The sequence below is a fragment of the Tupaia chinensis genome, unplaced genomic scaffold (assembly GCF_000334495.1).
Source record: "Tupaia chinensis unplaced genomic scaffold, TupChi_1.0 Scaffold000300_1, whole genome shotgun sequence".
In the NCBI taxonomy this organism is placed as follows: Eukaryota; Metazoa; Chordata; class Mammalia; order Scandentia; family Tupaiidae; genus Tupaia; species Tupaia belangeri.
In genome coordinates, this window is record NW_006159790.1 from 48,956 (window position 1) to 71,658 (window position 22,703).

The window sequence follows — 22,703 nt, forward strand, 5'->3', positions numbered from 1 at the left end:
TGAAGCATCCACCACCCTTATCCTTAAAACAGATAAGGATAGGACAGGGAAGGAAAACTGTAGACCAACATTTCTGAAATTCTCAGACAACATACTAGCAAATCGTATTCAATAACATATAAACAAGATTATACATCATGACCAGGTAGGCTTTATTCCAGGAATGCAAGATTGGTTCAACATGCATAAAACCATAAATGTAGTAAACCATATTAACAGAAAGAAAGATAATAACCATATGATCATATCAATTGACGCAGAAAAAGCATTTGATAAGATACAATATCCCTTCATTATCAAGACTCTCAGAAAAATTGGCAAGAAGTGACATTTCCCAACAAAATAAAAGCTATCTAGGCCAGGCTGGGCTTGCCGATGTAGACGTAGCATGACAAGGAGGCGTGTGCCACGGTCCGGATTGGGATGTCGAAGAACACCGTGTCGTCAGCGTGGTTCCGGAAGGTGGACGTGGATGAGTATGAGAACAAGTTTGTGGATGAGGAGGACGGGGGACACCGCCAGGCTGGGCCCCACGAGGGCGAGGTGGACTCCTGCCTGTGGCAAGGAAACATGACAGCTGCCCTACAGGCCGCTCTGAAAACTCTCTTCCATCAACACCAAGAGTCAGGCAGTGAAGGATCTGAGCAGGCAGCATTGTCTTGAAGGTACTCATCTGTTTTAAAGCTAATGATATTGAAAAGGCTGTTCAGTCTTTGGACAGGAATGGCATGGAATGCTTTGAGAGTCCCTCTGTCAACAGCAGTGTTGTGTAGTGCAATGGCATGAAAAGGCACTTGCTGCTGGAGGAGTAGGGCCCATTGTTCATATCTTGACTGCAAGGAAAACCGTGTAGTCTGGCAGGAACTGGATATGTGTTGGGGAGTGGGAGTCGCTGGTTCAAAGACCAAAACAACCAAATGCCACAGCTGCCCTGTGGGTAGCACCTGTGTCTCTCAGCTTTGCCTTCTTGCTTGTTTTTTTCATACCTGTAAAGAAAATTACATAATAGTTTTCCTTTAACAAGAATTGGGATGATAAAGAGGAAATGATGTTTCAACAAGATAGTTTCATCCTCTCAAACCCATTTTAATGATATGCATACCAGACTGTATATAGTATAATTTACATTCAAGGTTAATTGTGCAATTTTAACCCCTATTGGCCGGGTTTTTGTTTTATATTACTCTTAACTAATACTGAGAGATTTGATCATGATTTGAGGCCAGTTTCCAAACTCGTTGCTAGTCAGGAAGTAACTTTTTTTTTTTAATTATGAGAGACTGGCAGCTGCTAATGTTGCAAAACTGGACCATACTTCCCTTATTTAAGCAAAACCTGCTTTGGGACCAAGTGATAAAAGAACACGCTGTCAGGTTCCAGCCGGGTCTCTGCCTGCCTCCATGTTACTTTGCTGTGCTCAGCATCTGGAAATCATGGTCTCTTAATTCCTTTGTGGTTACCCAGGGTCCAGAGCAAGGAGTCTTGCTCTATACAAGTGTGTCTGTAAAATATCAGAGCCTGTTTGGTATGAACATAAAACTTTTGTTGTACTACCCTGACTCTGTTTGGGGGAACTACTCCACTTCAGAAAGGATGTGGAAACCTATGTCATCAAGCTCTGGGCAGCTCCAAATGAAATACTACTTTATTTTGAAATATAGCAGCTGCCTTAGACATTATGAGGTGTACAACAATTATTTAATATGTCCTATAAATGTCTTCAGTGTTCTTCAGGGTAAGTGGGATGTCAGAAGATTTGGTTCAGAGCCAATCCAATAATACATCCTGTATTTTATCTCAGTGTTTTCTAAAAAAAGAAAAAAATGCCACACAGCAAAAAATTGCTTACTTTGTTGGACAGACCAAATCAGTTCTCAAAAAATGACTGGTGCTTATAAAAATTATTTCTGTATAGTTGCTCCAAAAACAAACCACCTGATCACGTGACCAAGAGGGAGATCAGCCTGTGTCTATTATTTACATTGGACACCAGTTTCATAATCACTGACTTATATGAAAACTGGTGCAGAAATTCTGTAAACTCTGCTGTTTTTGATACCTGTGTTTTGTTTTGTTTTATAAGAATGAGAAACTTCAGAAAATAAAATGTCAGTGTTGAATAAAAAAAAAATTAAAAACATTTTTTTTAAAAAAAGCTATCTATGAAAAACCCATAGCAAACATCATCCTCAATAGAGAAAAACTGAAGGCTTTAAAAACTGGTACAAGACAAGGATGCCCACTTTCTCCACTACTTTTCAATATAGTACTGGAAATCCTAGCCAACACAACAGAAAAGAGAATAAAATAAAAGGCATTCAAATAGGAAAAAACGAGGTGAAACTATCTCTATTTGCAGATGATATGATGGTATACATAGAAGACCCAATGGTATCCATGGAAATTTCTGGAAGTAATAAATGAATACAGTAAAGTTGCAGGACACAAAATCAACATACAGAAATCTATAGCATTTCTATATATGAACAACAATCAGACTGAGATAGAACTGAAAAAAGTAATTCCATTTACCATAAGCACAAAAAGTATAAGATAGGAAGAAATCCAACCAAACAAGTTCAAGATCTCCACAAGGAAAACTATGAGAAGCTAAAATAAGAAATAGAAAATTGCACAAAAAAGTGGAAGGACATCCTATGTTCCTGGATTGGAAGAATTAATATAATCAAAATGGCAATTCCACTCAAATTAATCTACATATTTAAGGCAATCCCAATCAAAGCGCTGGAGACATTCTTCACAGATCTAGAAAAGGCAATCATACAATTTGTCTGGAATCATAAAAGACCTCATAATGTGAAAGCAATACTGTACAAGAAGAGGGGAGTGGGTGGCATCTCACTCCCTAACCCCAAACTGCAGTAATCCAAACAGCATGGTATTGGCACAAAAATAGACAGGTGGAACAATGGAACAGAATAGAATCTCCAGAAATAAACTCTCAGACATACAGCCAACTAATTTTTGACAAAGGGTACCAGTCAATCCAGTGGAAAAGGAAAACCTCTTTAGCAAATGGTGCTGGAAGAACTAGATATCCACCTGCAGTAAGATGAATCTGAACCCCTACCTCTCACTATTGACAAAAATCAACTCAAAGTGGATCAAATATCTAAACCTAAGACCTCAAATTATAAAACTACTTCTGGAAAACACCAGGGAAACTCTGGGAGATATTGGGGGTAGGCAAAGACTTCTTAAATAAGATCCCCCAAAGCATAGTCAGTAATCTCAAAAATAGACAAGTAGAATTACATCAGACTAAGAAGTTTCTGCATGGCAAAAGACACTGTAATTAGTATGAATCGGCACCCTCAGAATAGGAAAACAGTTTTGTAAACTTTGCTTCAGATAATGGCCTGATAACCAGAATACACAGGGAACTCATGCAGTTGTCCTAGGTAAAGATGATTAACCCTATTAAAAGACTGGGGAATTAGCTGAAAAAAAAAATACTCTCTAAGGAAGACTTAATAGCCAAAAGGTATATGAAAAAAATGCTCAACATTCCTCATTGTAAGGGAGATGCAGATCAAAACCAAAATGAGATACCACCTAACCCCAGTCAGAATGACTAAGATTAAAAATACAATAAATGATTAGTGTTAGCTGGGTGTGGTAAAAGGGCAACTCTCCTACAGTGCTGGTGGGCATGTAAATTTGTCTAGCCACTGTGGAGAACAATTTGGAGATTCCTCAAAGATCTCCAACTAGAACTACGATATGATCCAGCAATCCCACTCCTGGGTATCTACCCAAAGGACAAAGGAATCCTTAATCAGAAAAGTGCTTACACATCAATCTTTATTGCAGGATTATTCACAATTGCTAAGGTATGGAATCAACCCAAATGCCCACAAACAGATGAATGGATTGAAAAAGCATGGCACATCCATATTCTATTGAATACTAATCAGTCATTAAAACAAAACAAAACACAAACAAACAAAAACACCCTGGCTTTTGACAAAAAATGGATGAATATGGAAGATTTGTTGCTGAGCAATGCAAGCTAGGTTATAAAGGAGAGACATTGTATGTCTCCACTTAATGTACAACAAGTATCCACACTCTATGGCCAAATCTGAATGACTAAAAGTTATCAAAACTTAGTAAATGCTTGTGAATATCAGATACAGTGTGGGAAGAGGGCAGGTCAACTTTAGAATCTGAGAAAAGACATTAAGGAGAAAAATAGAGAGGCAAGGCACTTATGGGACAAAGAAGTGGATTATTATCTATTAAGGAGAACTTTATAATATTGTCAACTGGACTTCTGAGATACGTAAACATGTTGGGATATTTACTTTGTAACCCAAGTAACATGAGATTGAATGTATAAAAGAAATTGAAATAAAAAGAAATTTAAAAAATGTGATTTGTTACTTATATTCAATCATTGTACATTTCTATAACATACATTTTTTTTCAAGGCATGTACATGCACTATGTGACTATATATACATATATACACATATATATATACAGTCACATAGTGCATACACACACACACAAACATGCATATCAAAACATATACTTGTAGTTTTTTGGTGTAGGGGACATGTGCTTATGAGAGAAAGAGAAATAGAAAAAAAGGAAAGGAAAACTGAGTTGTTTCCCTCAACCCCAGGGTGATGGCCATGTTGCAATCCTTTCTCGAGTCTCCTCTGAGAACCTTGGACACACACGCACAACTGCCCAACATGATTTTCAAATTCTATGTCTGTGACTCGAACCATACAGTCAGTCATGAAGGATCTGGTACTTAATCTCCATGTTTCCAGCTGACCTGTGACAATTAAATTTTAACTCACAGCTGGTGAAAGGTGCTAATGACCTTGGGCAGCATGAGAGTTAACAGAAAACATGTAATGACTAGATTCATCACACTTTCAACTTCATCTCTTGAGAACTACAAATCAACAGGAAAATTTACCTTTCTTTCCAGACCAGTGCCCATGAAGGAAATCAGGTACTAAGTGGTTGTAGTTATAAGGAATAAATGTACCTAACGAGGAGCTGTAAATATTTCATCTGCCATTGTCCCTCAATGAGTACAGCCTTGGGTTGGATAAGACATAGTTGATGTTTTGGAAATCTCAAGTCCGACTTCGGGACTATGCTTAATGCTTTCATTGTGTCCTGTCTGGGGACAAAATTTTGCTCACCATCAACCTTCCAGGGAAAAATTCACCCTTCCACAGCAATACTGTCCTCTCTAAGAGTCCATATAAATGAGTCTGAAAGCCCAATAGGTATGTCAGGAATGGTTCAGAGAGAATGGATTCCAAGAACATCTACCTGAGATCACCTGAGAAACAAACCATTCTAAAAAGAGCCAAGAAATTAATATGTTTGCTTACTTGTCTGTCCAAGTTAATTATCATTAATTTACTTAATGTGTTAACCAATCCTGTGTCTGTCAAACTTAGCAATGCAGGCATCACTGTGGACAATTTACTGATGAGAACAGATATCCCATTGGATGAGGATGAAGATGGAATGAGGGTGGACCAGCTGTTAATGTAATGGCTATGTTGCTGAAATCCCATGTAGTTAGCCATGGTGTAGTCCCAGACCTGGTGGCTTAAACTTATGCCAGGTGCATGTGCGTGCATACTCAAGATCCTGAGAGGAGAATGTAGGAGAAAGGATTGCAGCTTGGCCATCCCACCTTGGGGGTGATTTCTCGCTTTCTGTCTCTCTGTCTCTCTCTGTCTTTCTGGTGAGCGCACGCGCCCTATAGCAAAATCCTCTAAAAAAAAATAAAGATGGAATGGGGGTAATAAAATGATTTCAGTCAAATTAAACAGCGTCCACATAAATTTGCAGTTCAAGAAGTAGGAAAAATAGGGACCAGCAGTTAGTGTGATGGCTATGTTGCTGGACACCCACGTAGTCGACTGCGATTCAAGTCCCGGACCCGGTGTCTTAAACTCATGCCGGGCACATGTGCGTGCGTGCCCAAGATCCCAAGAGGGGAATGGAGGAGAAGGGACTGTGGCATGGCCATCCCCCCTGGGGGTGATTTCTTGCTTTCTGTCTCTCTGTCTCTCTCCGTCTGTCTGGCGAGCGCATGCGCCCTATAGCAAAAACTTCTCCAAAAAAAGAAAAAAAAAGAAGTAGGAAAAATAGAATCAGTTGTGATGAGGATGTACAATGACTTTTGAGTCTGCCGAGGAATTTTTGAAATGTGGGTATTTGTGCATGTTCCTGTTATTTTATTATTATTATTATTATTTGAAGATCAAGATGAATGGTTTCCTTGCAATAAGATTTCATGAGTCATACATTTCACAGTTTTGGCTTTCACATTGGGAATTCCCATAAAAATTATTCAAAGGTCAAAATGGGGAATATTACAGAGTTTGTACTTACAACTATTTTCTTGCTGGTGAAGTTGAATATTTTGTGAGTCTGTTAGCTTTACATTTTATTGCAAATTGTGCACATATTTTGTTTTTATATTCTGGGGTCTGAGTAATTTTTATTCTCTTCATTAAAAACAATAAATTGGAAAGAGAGTGTAGGAGGGGAAGGGAGTAGGAAAGGAAATTTTGGGGGAAAAACGAGAGGTAAGACACCTGTGGGACACAGATAAGGTTTATCATCTCTTGACGAGGATATGTATAATAGTCTCAACTAGGGTGGACTGAGGTGTATATCTTGCTGGATAAAGTCTCTTCACAATCTAAATGATGTATAGTGGTTTAATGTATGGATAATAATAAAATTATTAAAATAATGAATTGAAGTTTTAAAATAAAAATTTCAGAATACCATTGAGTTATTTCATTGGTTGGTAGAGATATACATTGTGTGAATGTGAAAAGGTAATAGATTTTGTGCTATCATATGTAGTAGTCAGTCATATTGCATACACACACATCCCTCCCAAAGTTTTACTAACCTAGAAAAATTATTCTTCATTAGAAGTAGGAATAAATTTTTTTCTCTTTTATTTCCCCCACGGGATGAGAGATAGAGAGACAGAGATAGAGGGAATTGAGAAATTGCCCTCTGGGGCAATGTCCATGCTGCAATCACTTCTTGTCCATTTTCTCTTGCATTTTGGGCACACACACATGCCTGGTGTGATTTTCAAGCTACTGGGCTTGGGACTCAAACCACATTTAGCCATGTGGGAGTCCAACACCTTAACCACTATGACACCTACTGGCCTCCAAATTGTGACTCTTATAATATCAATGTCTGAATACTAGTCAAGAGATTAAAATGAAGAGAGATCTATTCTGAACTACAGAAGACCTTTGAAATAAGATACTGTGATTCCACTTACCTAATGTATCTGAAGTAGTCAAAGTCATAGAAGCAGACAACAGAACGGTGGGTTGTCAGGGGATTGGGGAAAGGGGGAAATAGTTAATTTCCAATGGATATAAAGTTATAGTTATTGTGCCAGCTGGTGGTGTGGTGGTTAAGATGGTTGAATGGAAAATGTCCAACTATGCAGGCCAAGTCACAGATCAAGCAGTATGGACATAGTGTGCATGCATACCCAAAATAATGAGGGGTAAGGTACTGAGCAGTGGCCATTCCCCCTTGGTTGTGATTTCTCACTTCGCCAACTCTTGGTCTGGTAAGTGCATCTGCTCTATGCCAAAATGTAAACAACCAAAAAACAAAAAACAATTGAAACATTGCAGTGCACTGTGTAAATATGTACAATGATTGTCAATAAATAAGTTAAAAAGCCAATAGAATACATAATTTATGGAAACAAAAAAGTAAGATAGGAAGTCCTAAGTAGAGAGTGCACTTTGAAAACCTAGAGGAAATTAGATCCACACAAAAATTTTGGAAATAACTTTGTGACTGCAAAATATTAACTATGGTATTTCAACTAGTTTAGTAATAACTGTTTATGTGAAATTATAAATCTTTTTTATAACTTTATTTTATGCATTTAATCACTATAAATCACTTATTTTCCTCTTTTCAGGTAGTCATCATAAAACCAGGAAATGAAACACCAATTTCAGAAGTCCTTCTTCAGGGATTTTCAGATGAACAATTAGAGCTCATATTTGGGCTTTTCTGTTCCATGTACCTGATCACTGTGTATGAAAACCTGCTCGTCATCCTGGCCACTATCTCAGACTCCCACCTGCACATGCCCATTGTTCTTAATCTCCAAATTGTCCTTCTTAGTCATCTGTTTCACCTGCATCACCATCCCAAAGATGCTGGTGAACATCCAGACACAGAACAAGTTCATCACCTGTGAAGTCTGCATTACTCAGATGTCTTTTTTCATAGTTTTTCTATTGTTGGATGACTTCCTCCTGACTGTGATGACCTATGACAGGTATGTGGCCATCTGTCACCTTTTGCAGTACATAGTAATCATGAATCTCTGGCTCTGTGGAAACCTGGTTCTGGTGTCCTGGATGGCATTATGGCTGTCCTTGTGTACACGTGGAACCCCCCCCACACACACACACACACTTTTTCTGTGAACTTAATTAGGTTATCCACCTGGCCTGTTCTGATACCTTTATTAGTGACATGGTGAGTTATTTTGCATCTGTGCTGCTGGCTGGTGGTCCCCTCGCTGGGATCCTTTACTCTTACTCTAAGATAGTTTCCTCCATTCATGCAGTCTCATCAGCTCAGGGGAAGTACAAAGCATTTTCAACCTGTGCCTCTTGCCTCTCAGTTGTCTCATTATTTTATTGTACAAGCATGGGTGTGTACCTTAGTGCTGCTTCCCACCGCTCACACTCAAGTGCAACAGACTTGGCGATGTACACTGTGGTCACATCGATGCTGACCCCCTTTATCTATAGTCTGATGAATAAAGACATTAAGAGACCTCTGAAAATACTCTTTTGGTGGGAAACTATTACGCTATTACACTATTAGTCTATGGTTTGTAGCTGAAGTAGTGTCCATGATTGTGAGGTTCAAAGCCTTGGTGCTAAAAATTGTGATTCTCTATTGAGATTGTGAAAGATGAGCTGGCTCTAGCTGTCTATACAATTGAAGTAACATTGTATCTATCTTTCTATACTCTCTCATATCAACTTGTTTTCCTGTTTTCTAATTCCCCGAAGTTATTCCTAAATTTGTATTCGAAATAATCTAATATTTTCATTATCTCATATGACAACTCATGCAACTGTTAAGAATAATTTATTCTTAAATGGTGTATATTATTCTGAGCAATTCTGAGTCATCCTGCTATTCCTTCTCCTCTATCCTCCTCTTGGGATTTTGGGTATGCACTCCCATGTGCCCCACACAATTTTCAAGCCACTGAGTCTGGGACTCAGACCAAGATCAGCTATGTGGGAGTCTAGCATTTAACCACAGCTCCACCTTTTGGCCAGTCATATAGCTATTTTCAAATTGTTTTATTTTTTCAAATATTTTCTACCTGTGATATTTGTGGATGTTGAACCCAAAGATTAAAAAAAAGAGGGGAGCACTTATTGTGATCAAATTTTGGAAATTTGCTCCACCTATATATTTTCTGGAGTTTCTGTTTCATTGCAACTTAATCATTCAATTTAAATATCTTGCTTTATTAAACATTCTGCTCTATTTGATATGTGGACAGTTTTATTTTTTGCACATTTTTCTATTTCATATATTAATTCTAAACTTGGAAAAGAAACAGAAGCGAAAAGAAGAGAGAGAGGAAAAGTGAAAAATCACCACCCTGGAAGGATGGTACACAGCACCCCCTTCTATTCTAGTCTCCTCTTGAGATTCGGGCACACATGCACACATACCCATCAGATCTAGAAATTGAACCATGCACTCAGCCAAGTCGGATTCTTGTTTAACCTCCATACCATCTGATAAGTCTAGGTTTTATTCTCATTATTAAGATCTAGTTCTCTTATTCAGTCCACAATATTTTGATTTTGGGTTTATTGAACCCACTACAGTCCATGGCATAAACTGATTATCAAAGTCATGCTGCCATGTGGAGTGCATGTGAAAGAAAAATTGAAATAATTTGTTCTAATCTGCTTTAGAGTCAGAGATGACCTTAAATATAACAAAACATCTTGTACATTTATACTGTATTACTATAGGAATTGATTATTTTTGAAGGTGTACATCTACTCATTGAGGAAAGACAGATTCTTGCTTGTGCGTGAGGGCTTCTATTTCTTGGTGTATAGTATTGTTTGGTAGGTTTTAGTATTTTACTATTGAATTATCTGTTTCTAGTGCTGCCTACAAATGTAAATCCTTCCATTGTTCTAAATGAAATCGTGCCCTATTTCCTGAATATTGGTGTAGTCACTAAAAGAGCAGCGAATGAGTAAAATCAATATCATCTGTTATTGTCCCTCAGGGTCCCAAGGAATCTCTGGATCCTATGTGGCTAATGGAACTGTGGAGTTGTGGACCTGCAGGCTTGAAAAACATGCAGGGTACACATATGTGTGTGTGTGTGTGTGCTCAAAATTCCAAAAGGAGAAATGGAGAAGAAATTCTTGTATGGCTATTGCTCCCTGGAGGGATGTTTTCTCTCTCTCTCTCTCTGATAAGTGTACATGTACTCTATCAAGTTAAACAAAACAAAACAAAAAAAGGAAATGAAGAAGGCCTAGTTCCTTCTGGAGGCTACAGGAGAAATCTGTTTATTTTTTCCTGACATTTTCTAGTGCCCATTTGCATTTCATGGCTCATGGTACTTCAAAAACCAGCAAGATAGCATTTAAAAATACCACTCTGCTGTTTCTTTCACTACCTTACATTTAGAGGACTGTGATGATTGCAATAATCTTATCTGGATAACTCAGACTATTCCTATTTAAATGGAATCTCATCATTTCATGATCCTCCTGCCCCACCATCCCAGTCAGCTAGGACCACAGGTCTTTGTTTCCAGCCTGTTCAGGTTGGTCCAAAAACCAAACTCAGGCCTTCCCAGGATAACCATACTTCATGGTTTGAGTACCCCACCTGGCAGCTGGAAAAACATGCTGGGCATATGTGGATGCATGTGCAAAATCCTGAGAGGAGAATGGAGGAGAAGGGATTGTGATATGATCATCTCTCCTGAGGGGGTGGGGTGACCTCTCACTTTCCCACTCTCTAATCTCTGTATCTGTCCATCTCTGGAAAGCTCATGTGCCCTAGTGGACACATTTGGCATATTTGGCATATATATGTGTGTGCATATATATATGCCAAATGTGTGTGAGTGTGTGTGTGTGTATATATACATATATAAATTTATATATGTATTATTTATGCATATTTATACATACATATTTATATATACATATGTTTACATATACATAGTGGGTGTGTATACAATATATATAAGAATATACAGTGTTTGTCTTGCACAGCCTTGCTTATTTTGCTTAGCATTAAGTCTTCTATTTATTAATCCTATTGTATAAAATGACTGGGTCTCGTTGTTCCTTATGGCTAAGATATATTCCCTAGTGTCATATGCCACATTTTTTTCAATTCAGATTTCCATTCTTGGAGACTTAGATTGATTCCATGTCTTAGATACTGTGACTAATACTGCAATAAACATCTATGCATATTTTGAAAAACCATACTGTGTGCTATGGAAATGCATAATGTATAATGATTAAATGTAAATAAGACATAATCAAATAATAATTAAAAAAAAGAAATGGAAAATTTCTGGACCCAAGAGGACATGCAGAACCAGAATTTTTATCTACACTAAAATCCCTGTGGATTCCTATACACCCTGACATTATAGAAGTGCTGGTCAGGAATAGGCTCTCTCATTGTTGATATACTGACATTGGGGCCAGTGTCATTATTCTATTGGCTGCTGTCCTGTGCACTATAAGTTCTAAACAGCATCCCTTCATATATTGCTAAATACTTCCAAGAGAAAAATCTATGTAGCTAAAAATCACTGGGCCAGAGTTTGAGAACTAGAACCAACATGAAAGAATTTCAAAAGTCTGTATATGCTACTCCATTAATAACTTGAACAAAATGGTAAACTGTTAACTGCTACAAACCAACTAAGTCCACTCGCTACTTCTCATGATCAATGAAATCAGGTGCAGAGGTTGGAGAAGAGGAAATTTATGTTTGAACCAGTAACAGGGAGATAGCCAGCAAGCACCACCAAACTGTTTCCTAAAGCTCAACTTGTTCTCAGTCTTTAAAGTACAAAGAACAAGCACCTGCAAATCCTTCCTCACTACAACCAGAGACCATCACACTCTCCTGAATAATTATCTTGATTCCTTCTACCCATTCTAGTTTCACATCTGACCACTCCTCAAACAGATTTCCTCATGAGCCAGCACTTGGTCAGATCGTTCTCATTAAACACTTTCTAAATTTCAAAATGATTGTAGTCCTCCTAAACCCTAAACTGACCAGCTGCAATGTGAGCCCCACTTCTCCAATGGAGAGTGGTACATATAATAGGACTACCTCATGGGCCAAGAGGTAACGTGGTGGTTAAGGCACTAAACTCCCACGTGGTCGATCACGAATTGACTCCCAGACCTGATGGCTTGAAAATCACTCCAGGTGTGCGTGCATGAATGCTCAAAATCTGAAGAAGAGACAGAAAGAGAAGAATTTGCAGCATGACTTTCCCCCTAAAGAGTGATTTCTCACTTCCTCTTTCTCTTTCTCTCTGTATCTCTCCAACAAGTGCATGCATCCTATGGTGAAACCTATAAAAGTGAAAAAGGAATATAAAATAATACTGCTTCATACAATGGACTTGTATAGAAATTAAGTTAGACAATCTTTATAAAGTGCTAAGCTCGGGTTATGGTACCTAAAGGATCTAAATATGTCTCCTTTAGTTATGAAACATTTTGTAACAAGGGATGAAAAATAGATCTTGTAATAAAAATACAATAATGTTTAACATTTTAAAAATTTTATTTATTATTATTTTTTAAAAATTGCTATAAGGCATCATGCTAATCAGAGAGAGACACAGACAGAACAAGGAAAACTGAGAAAGCAAGACACCTGATCTGAGACTTGAACCATGGTTGGCCATGTAGAAAGCCAGCACCTAAACCAACACACCACCTGCCAAACCCAGACACAAAATTTGTAACTGTTTCTGGAAAAGTGTCATGAAGCCAAAACATGTAATACTCATGGTTTTATACCAGAGAGAGAGAGTTTTCCCTTTTTGAAGAGGGAAAATCATTTTCCAGAAGATATCAGGAACTGTTTCCCCATCACAACCCATTGTTTTCAAAATCCTAGGCACTTAGTCAAGACAGGTTATTCAGTGTTTGATTTTGAAAAAATTTAACTAGAGGAAAGAAGAATTGCTGGGAAATTTGACCTCTAGAAGGATCAATCATTCGTCTAGAGGGAAGAATAAATATTGGATTAATCTGATTTATAATCTGATCTCTTGACAGCAGAGAATCATTAGAAAAAAATTTTTTCTCTTCTTTCTTTTTCTTTCTTCTTTCTTTCTTTCTTCTTTTTCTTTTTTCTTTCTCTCTTCTTTCTCCTTCCTTCCTTCCTTCCTTCCTTCCTTCCTTCCTTCCTTCCTTCCTTCCTCCTTCCTTCCTTCCTTCTTTCCTTTTTCTTTCTTTCTTTCTTTCTTTCTTTCTTTCCTTTTCTTTCTTTCTTACCCTTTTCTTTCCATTTTTCTTCCTTCCTGCTTTCTTTTCTTTTTTCCTTTCTTTTTCCTTTATTTTCTCTTTCTTTCTCTTTTTCTTTCTTTCTTTCTTTCTTTCTTTCTTTCTTTCTTTCTTTCTTTCTTTCTTTCTTTCTTTCTTTTTCTTTCTTTCTTTCTTTCTTTCTCTTTCTTCTTTCTTCTTTCTTCTTTCTTCTTTCTCCTTTCCTTTCTTTTTTTTAAGAGACATTTTTAATATAGGGCTTGAGTGCTCACCAGAGAGACAGAGAGACAGAAGCAAGAAATCAACACCCAAGGCAGGATGTTCAAAATGCATGCATTTAGGGAACCAGCAGTTAACATAATGGCTATGTCGCTGGACTCCCACGTAGTCAACCGCGGTTTGCACCCTGGACCTGGTGGCTTAAAACTCATGCCAGGTGCGTGTGTGGGCGTGCCCAAGATCCCGAGAGGAGAATGGAGGAGAAGGGATTGCGGCGTGGCCATCCCCTCTGGGAGGTGATTTCTTGCTTTCTGTCTCTCTGTCTCTCTCTGTCTGTCTGGCAAGCACACATGCCCTATAGCAAAAACCTCAAAAAAAAAAAAAAAGCATGCATTTATACTTGCCTGGAGGGAGTTTTAAGCTTCTGTGTCCAGAACTCAAACCTCAGTGGACCATGTAGGAGTCCAGCGACATAATCATTACACCATCTTCTGGTCCTGAGAATAATTTTTTTTCAGTCCAGATCAGTGTTCCACAGGGAAATAGTGTGCTTTGAGGTTGCTGTACCAAGAGGCAAATGTGTCTAATGAGGAGAAATAGGGAACTGTGAAACTATCCTCTGCTGTTTTCCATCAGGGTGCACAGTTAGGCTTAGTGAGACGAGGTTGTCTTTTATGGGGAGTCCCGTCTGCCTAATGGACTCACACTGGAGTCCTTTCCTCTGTCTTTTCTGGGCACAGAGCTTCCATCTCAGTCTTTGACAATCCAGAGAGGAACATGCACTTCAAGAAGAACGTTCTCCCAGAGACCCCATACAGGTGAGACCAAGAAGTCGGTAGACACTGGACAGAGAGAGTCCAAGAAAATGCAACCTGAGAACATTTACCTGAGGTCACCTGAGAGCCAGTCCCACCTTGGCCAGGGCAGAGATGTTGTGGTATTTGCTTTCCTGATAGATCAGTTACTGTGTGTATTCATGAGTGGAAACAAAATGATCATCGATTTCAGCAATGTCAGGTGTAGTGCTGAAAATGAAATGATGGTGATGAAAGGCCCCAGATAAGAAAATGGGAGAGGAATGCAGTGCTCCCAGAAAAAATGAACGAACAAACTACAGATTTGTAAGTGAGGGAGTGCAGTATAGGGCATCATTGCTTTTTTTTCCCCCAATTTATTTGCATTCATTCACTGTACATTACAGCATACAAAATAAGATTTTCCATCTAGAGTACACCTTATATTGTCTCAATCAAGCACATCAACAAATATGTTATTCTTAGCAAATGATCTTCCATTTCTTGTTTTCTGTATGTTTTGCTTTTTTCCCCCCATCCTTGGTTCCCTATCTCTTACCCTCTGCCACCTCCTGTTCTCCTCCCACACTGTCTCTGTTATCTATGTTTGCTTTCTATACCATTTTCCCCCCACATTTTATTGAATCACCAAAGACCCTAATCAATCCAAATACCCTCCTAGCAAACACATGTGGCACACACATTTCCATGAGCACAAGTCTAACTTTACGCATCCTATAAAGTAGCACCTAACTGGGGCTACATATCCTACCGCAGTCATTGAATAGATATATTTTTTTTCCTGAAACTTTTTTTTGTAACTCAATTTACATTCCTTCCCTAAGCATCATCACAGCACACAAAATGCGATCTCCCATCCAGTACACACTGCATAGTGACTCAATCATGCACATTACAAAAAAAATAAATTTCCAATTCTAGTTCCTAGAATTATTTCTACCCCTCTTTCTGACCCTCTGTCCCTTCCCACCCTCCTCTCACACCACCTCCAGTGTCCAAAATTGTCCTCCATTCCCTTCCCACCCACATTGCATTGATCACACAATTTCCTACATAACCTAACTACTTTCAAAGGTGAGTTCACTTGTTACTACTAAGAAAACCAGTTTTAACTTAAATTAAAGAACCACCAAGGAACTTTGCTTAAATCCAGGAAACAGGTTAGGAGTCTGTTCAAATAGTATCATTGCTTTTTGAAAGACTGGAAAGCAAGAAAGTGTGAGAATCAATTGTGTATACCTAGGATGGGAGGAGGATAGGGAATGGGGAAGAGGGGGAGGGAGGAAATCAAGGGGAATAAAAAGGCCAAACATTCAACTGACCAGAAAACAGAAAATTATCTGTTGATGAAAACATGTGCGGTAATTTCTATGTCTGGACTCACATATAGTGTCTTCAGGTTGGGAAAATTTATTTTATATGTTGTAAAGATATAAAGTGGTTGAATATAAAACATAAGAAAAAAATATGATATCAATCAGCTGTGGAGGAAATGCATTAAGGCATTCACATTTTCCTTTTAAGATGAGGCATCCAAGTATGATTCAGAGTTAATGAGGAAGACCAAGAGTGAGAATTTCTTGCAAATAACATCTTGCAATAGCAGGTAGGTCATACATAAGGTTCGAAGTGCATTTTCTCACTCTGGATACACATCTTTGAAAAAAATGAAATGTATGTAGTTGGTGAAAAGGTATATGCCCAAGAATCCTAGTTTGCAGTTTTGGAATTTTCATGGGAGAGATTAAAATCCTAAGTACAAGAATGACAAGATGGGGACCAGCAGTTAGCGTATTGGCTATGTCACAGGCTCCCATGTAGTCGACCGTGGTTCGTGTCCTGGACCCGGTGGCTTAAAACTCATGCCAGGTGCATGTGTGTGCGTGCCCAAGATCCCAAGAGGAGAATGGAGGAGAAGGGATTACAGCATGGCCATTCCCCCTGGGGGGTGATTTCTCATTTTCTGTCTCTCTGTCTCTGTCTGTCTGGTGAGCGCACACACCCTATAGCAAAAACCTCTAAAAAAAAAAAAAAAGAATGACAAGATGAGATTGCATATGAAAAAAGTGAATTAAGGTGAGACAGGTCAGCAGGACTGCAACCATTCTAAAGTTAAGAAAGGTCTTTAGCAATTGCGAATAATGCTGCAATAAGCATGGATCTTGCTAAGACATAGAACAAAACCAAATGTCCATGAACAGATGGATTGAGAAAGTTTGGAACATAAACACTTTGAAATACTACTCAGTCAAAAAAAAAAATGAGACTCTGGCATTTGATAAAATGTGAACAAATATGTAAAATTTACTGCTAAGTGAAGCAAGTCATACTATGAAAGCGAGGTATTGTATGTCCCCACTCAATATATACCGAATGTCTGCACTCTATCGCAGAAACTGAATGAAAGGGAGGCATAAAAGCATGGAGAGCAATGGTGATGGTGGAGACAGTGGGGGAGGAGGGTGGAAAATGGGGGAGGATGGAAGGGATCAAGGGGAAGAAGAAAGAAGCAAAATATTTAAGGAACCAAAATGGAAAGAAATCTGTTGAATAATGTAAATGGTAATGTCTTTGACTGGACTGGTATTCAATGTATTCAGGATGGGAAAATTCATTTGGTATGTTGTAATAAGAATAATACACAGTGATTAAATGCAAAAAATTGAATGAATAAATAAGATAAAGAGAAAACACCTTTCATAAGAACAACCTGACCAAGTGCTGAGTCATGGGAAAACCTTTTTGAGGAATGGTCAGATGAGAAAGCAAGAATAGGTATTTGAAGGCTCAGGATAATTACTCAGGTGAACGTGATTGACTATGATTGAGCATGACGAGACTGGATTTGTACCTCCTTGTATCTTGTACCTATAAACACAGAGAATGTGTTGATCTTTTAAAGACAATTTGATGGTGCTTTCTATCTGTCTCCCTGCAACTGATTACAGAAGTAAACTCTTCTTCTACAGCCTCTGCCTCTCCTTTCACTGATCATGAAAAGAAGCAGTTGGATTTAATTGATAACAAAGTATCTTCCTCTTCTGCAATTGGACGATATGAAAACTAAGTGCTCAAGGTAATATGGAACAGGCAAAAGGACAAGTCTTCCATTTTGTATGTAAATATGCCTGCTTTTATTTTACTCTATATTTTCTTTTGTGATTGTTAGCTTCTCTTGGTCATTTTTCTCTTGCATGTTCAATACCTGATGCATTTGAAAGCAGAAAGAAATCACTACTTTTGACTTTGGGTGCTTATTTTTATTTTTTTTCCTCATTTTTTCTTCTCCTTGGGTTCAGAGAGATAGAGCTTTGTTTGGAATGATACCAGAACCCAGGAGGGTTTTGTTTTATTCCCCCTCGGTCTTTCAGGGACACCTCAGTTACTGGATTTTTTTCCTTCCTCATGTCCATTTCATTGCTCACTGTTTTTCTGTATTTATTGAATTAATTTTTCTGTGCTTCTTTAAATGCACAGCAGAAACTTACAAAGTATATAAAACTTAAGTCCTTTTATTACCAGCCAGACTCAGTCAGGCTGCTGCTTCTCATGGCCAATGAAACAAGATGCAGAGTCTGGAGAGGTGAGTTTATTCTGTAACCAATACAGAGAGAGAGACAACAAGCACCATCAAATTGTCTAGAAAAACTCAACATATTCGTGGTATTTCGAGGTATAAGATATAAGCAGGTACAAATCAATCCTCCTTAGTACATCAGAGTCAATTGTTTTCCCCAAGTAATTATCCTAACTCGTTTATACACCAATTCCTAGTTTCCCATGACTGTTCTTCAAAGAGATCTGCCCATGAAGTCCTTGTCCAGACTGTCCTTGTTAGAGACCTTTCTTTATTTCTTTTTAAAAAATTTATTTAGTTAATATAAATTTAATCCCTTTAGTGATGTAATCACTTTACATCTTTACAATGTAAAACATAGTTTTCCCCATCATGAATTCAGTGCCTATTAGTCAAGTAAAAAACATTACCATATACATTATCATAAACAAAAAATTTTCCATTTTTGTATCTATTAAAGGTGTCGTTTTTATTCCTTAATCTGCCCCTTCCCATCCCCTTTTTCCCACTTCTTATCATCCATCCCATTCTACACTGTCTCTAGCACCTACAGTTGCTCTCCCTGACATTAATCCTTCCAGTCTTTCAGTTTCTGCCCTGGAGTGCAGACATTTGCAATACATTAAGTGCGGACATACAATGTCTATATTTCATAGTCTGGCTTTTTTATTGAAGATTTAATGCTAGACGATTTTCTTGATTTCAAATGGCCACAGTCCTGCTATACCCTAAACCAGCCTGCTTTATTTGTTCCTCAATAAGTGAGACTTACACTTTGGAAATTCTCAAATGTACGTATATAAATATATATTTATAATAAAATTACATAAATAATATATATAAGTTATTTATTTAATTGTATGTATTATTATTTTACATTTTGCTATAGGGCTTATGTGCTCATTAAGCAGAGACAGAGAGAAACAGAGGGATAGTCAGAAATCAAGTCACCAGGTCCAGAACTCGAACCACAGTTAGCCATGTGGGAGTCCAGGGCCTAAACCACTAAACCTCCTGCTAGTTCCCACATTGGAAATGTTGAATATCTTTTTTAAATTATTATTATTATTAGGGGAAAGACGCTTTGGTCTGGCCAGTTTACATTCACTGATTGCCTCATTGGTGTGTCTAGGAGGTAAGAAGGACAAAAAACACAGGCTCTTAGGGTCATTGTGCAGTGTGTGTGTGTGTGTGTGTGTGTGTGTGTGTGTGTGTGTGTGTGCTTTGGAGTTTGGATTTAGAGGAGCCCTCAGAGCAGGGCTACCAGGGCTCACATATTTCAAGGTGACTCACAGTACAGAGGGAGAGTTCACCCATGAGATGATCATAAGAAGCATATACATTTCAGTTAATGGGATGACTTTGCATCAAAACTAATAAAGTGTACAAGATGCATAGTGTGGAGTAGGTCTCCCGGTGTCCTGCAGTTTCAGCAGTAACGGGGAGGCCACCTCATTGTTCAACACCCTCTGACATCATCTCCCATCATGCTCCTTCTTGCTCATTGACCTCCTCACACTGGCCCTTGATGGTCTTGAGCATCCCAAACAAGAATCCCCCTCAGGGCCTTTGAACCAGCTGTTACCTTTGCTAGGTAAGATTCCGAGACATGACCATTTGGTTCCTGCTCTATTTTCTTGAGGTCATAGTTCAAATGTCATCTTCTCTACCAGTCTTGCCAGGGGCCCTGTAATAAACAGCATCCCATCCACTTTCTTCTTTATACTTGCTTTTACTATCTTTGAATCACATTTTACCACCAGACATGTTCTATGATTATTTTATTTATCTACTTACTTACTTTGAAGTTAAATTTTTTTTATAAAGCACAAATTATAGAACTCGATTTTCTCAGAAGAGAACTTCACATTCTTTTGTCTGTTAAATGTCTCTTCCCTTTGCCTCTCCCATCCATCGTCTACCATGCACTCCCCTCGCTTACAGTCTTTATTAGCTACACTACCCTTTCTGTTACCATATCTTCAGACCTATATTTTTTTGCATTTGATCATATGAGTAATAAAGAGTTTTAATAAGATCAAGCTGATAGAGAAAAGATTGCCTATATTTAATGTGAAATCTGATGAATTTGGCATGTACGTGAATACACGTGGTGACATTAGCTCAATCACGGTGGTAAGTATACTATTTTCTTACCTGCCCATATTATTTCTCCATCATGGGCATGTCAGGATTTTGATTTTCAGCATCCTAGAGTCTTCACCTAGACAGTGTCTGGAACATGGTCAGCAATCAATATATGTTCTTAAAATGCAAGAAATAACTTCTTTGTTTTATTAAAGGTCTGATTGAGAAAGTTTTAGATTACGAGTACTAGTAAGAAACAATATAGGGAGATCTTGTGTACATTACCTGATTTTTCCAACAGTGACCTTGTTTTCCTAAAATTTTTTAGACAGATTTTTGCTACAGGGCACATGTGCTTCCTGCAGAGACAGAGGTAGTGAGAGACAGAAAGCAAGAAATCTCTCCCTAGGGAGGATGGCCACATTGCAATCCCTTCTCCTCTTGAGATTTGAGCATGCAAGTACACATGCTTGGCGTGAGTTTTATTGTTTTGTGCTAAGAAATTATTTTATTTGACTTTATTTCTTAATTTATTTTAATTTGACCAGACAGGGACAGAGTGAGAGAGAGAGAAACTGAGAAAGCAAGCCTCTAGGTCTCGGACTCGAACTGCAATTTGCCATCTGGGAGTTCAGTGCCCTTAACCACCATGCCACCTTTCAGCCCTCTAGGTAGATTTTAACCCACCAGGTCTGGGATTTGAACCATAGTTGCTATGTGGGAGTCCAGCAATGTAACCATTGTGCAATCTACAGGTCCCAGTGACCTTCTTAATACTATTGTAAAATAGGTGAAATTTTGGTGAAAATGCTCAAAGTAGGACACAAATCCCTAATGACCAATATTTTAAGGCTGCAATAAGGACCAGGTAAACTATACAGTCCAGGTAAAATATAGAAACTATATCTTCCCCTGGAAATGCATTGTAGCATTACAAATACATGAATGAAACCCAATTGTGTCCAAAGTAATCATGTTACATTTTCTGTTTCCTGATAGTCACGACCATCCCACGGAACCAATGAACAGCACAAAATGTTTAGAATTTCTACTTTTGGGATTTTCAGAGGAACCAAAAGTGCAGCCCCTAATATTTGGACTCTTCCTCTCCATGTACCTGATCGCTGTCTTTGGAAACCTGCTCATCATCCTGGCCACCACCTCAGACTCGCACCTGCACACCCCCATGTACTTCTTCCTCTCAATCCTCTCCTTTACAGACATCTGTCTCACCTCCACCACCGTCCCAAAGATGCTGGTGAACATCCAGACACAGAGCAAGGTCATCACCTATGCAGGCTGCATCACCCAGATGTTCTTCTTCCTTCTCTTTGTAGTGTTTGATGACTTACTCCTGACTGTGATGGCCTATGACCGGTATGTGGCCATCTGTCACCCCCTGCACTACTCTGTCATCATGAACCCCTGGCTCTGTGGGCAACTGGCTCTGGCATCCTGGACCATAGGTGCCCTGCATGCATTATTACATAGCCTAATGGCTTTGAGGCTGTCCTTCTGTACACGTGTGGAAATCCCCCACTTCTATTGTGATTTTACTAAGCTGGTTCATCTTGCCTGCTCTGATGCCTTTATTAATGACATGGTAATGTATTTTACATCTCTGCTGCTGGGTGGCGGTCCACTCTCTGGGATCCTTTATTCTTACTGTAAGATAGTTTCCTCCATTCACACAATTCCATCAGCTCAGGGGAAGCACAAAGCATTTTCCACCTGTGCCTCTCACCTCTCAGTTGTCTCATTATTTTACTGCACAGGTCTGGGTGTGTACCTTAGTTCCGCTGCTACCCACAGCTCACACTCAAGTGAAAGAGCCTCGGTGATGTACACTGTGGTCACCCCCATGCTGAACCCCTTTATCTACAGTCTGAGGAATAAAGACATAAAGAGGGCCCTGAAAAGATTATTTGGAGCAAAGGATAAAAGGACTGATTTTTCTTGAAAAGAAGACATTGCCCTAATTACAAGTCGCAATGCTTCAGAGATAATTTCTCAATTCTTGGTCAGATTTTGAGAGTAGAACTTGTTTTTCCTATGTGTGCCTGTAGTTTCCATTACTTTGATTTCAATCTCTTTGTATAATTTTAATAAGACATTAAAATAAGATCTCTACTCTCTTTGATAATCAACAGCTTTCCTCTTTGCCATTTTTCCACTTTACCAAAGTCATTTCAAATCTCACAGAAAAATTATTTGAAATTCTCTTCCATCCCATGGGACACTGTAAGTTTAGTACAAATAATATCTTCTCAAATGGCATAAGTCATAGCCGATAATATTTATTTTATTTTACTGAAGCTAGAGTACTGAGTTGTACTCCTTCCTGAAAACAAGCAAACAAACCAACAAATTGTGCTTAGAAAGTAAGTT

General features: G+C 38.5%; 1 protein-coding gene and 1 pseudogene across 1 annotated transcript; both read left to right on the forward strand.

The window, feature by feature from the left end:
• The first annotated feature begins 423 nt into the window (after positions 1 to 423).
• Positions 424 to 853, forward strand: LOC102485447 (actin-related protein 2/3 complex subunit 5 pseudogene; annotated as a pseudogene).
• Positions 854 to 8,727: 7,874 nt separating this feature from the next.
• Positions 8,728 to 22,275, forward strand: LOC102487546 (olfactory receptor 7A17). The gene is made up of 5 exons (XM_006150811.3): positions 8,728 to 8,876; positions 12,271 to 12,428; positions 16,175 to 16,256; positions 19,300 to 19,362; positions 21,315 to 22,275. The coding sequence occupies exons 1-5, from the start codon at positions 8,728 to 8,730 to the stop codon at positions 22,273 to 22,275; spliced, it is 1,413 nt and encodes a 470-aa protein (XP_006150873.3).
• Positions 22,276 to 22,703: the final 428 nt, after the last annotated feature.

Excerpts from the sequence above, each read along its gene's own strand:
- LOC102487546 (XM_006150811.3), top strand. The coding sequence starts at position 8,728 with ATGGGTGTGTACCTTAGTGCTGCTTCCCACCGCTCACACTCAAGTGCA. Across the intron at positions 8,877-12,270 it reads CCTCTGAAAATACTCTTTTG|TTTCACATCTGACCACTCCT; the intron begins GTGGGAAACTAT and ends TACCCATTCTAG. Across the intron at positions 16,257-19,299 it reads ATAACATCTTGCAATAGCAG|GGGAAAGACGCTTTGGTCTG; the intron begins GTAGGTCATACA and ends TATTATTATTAG.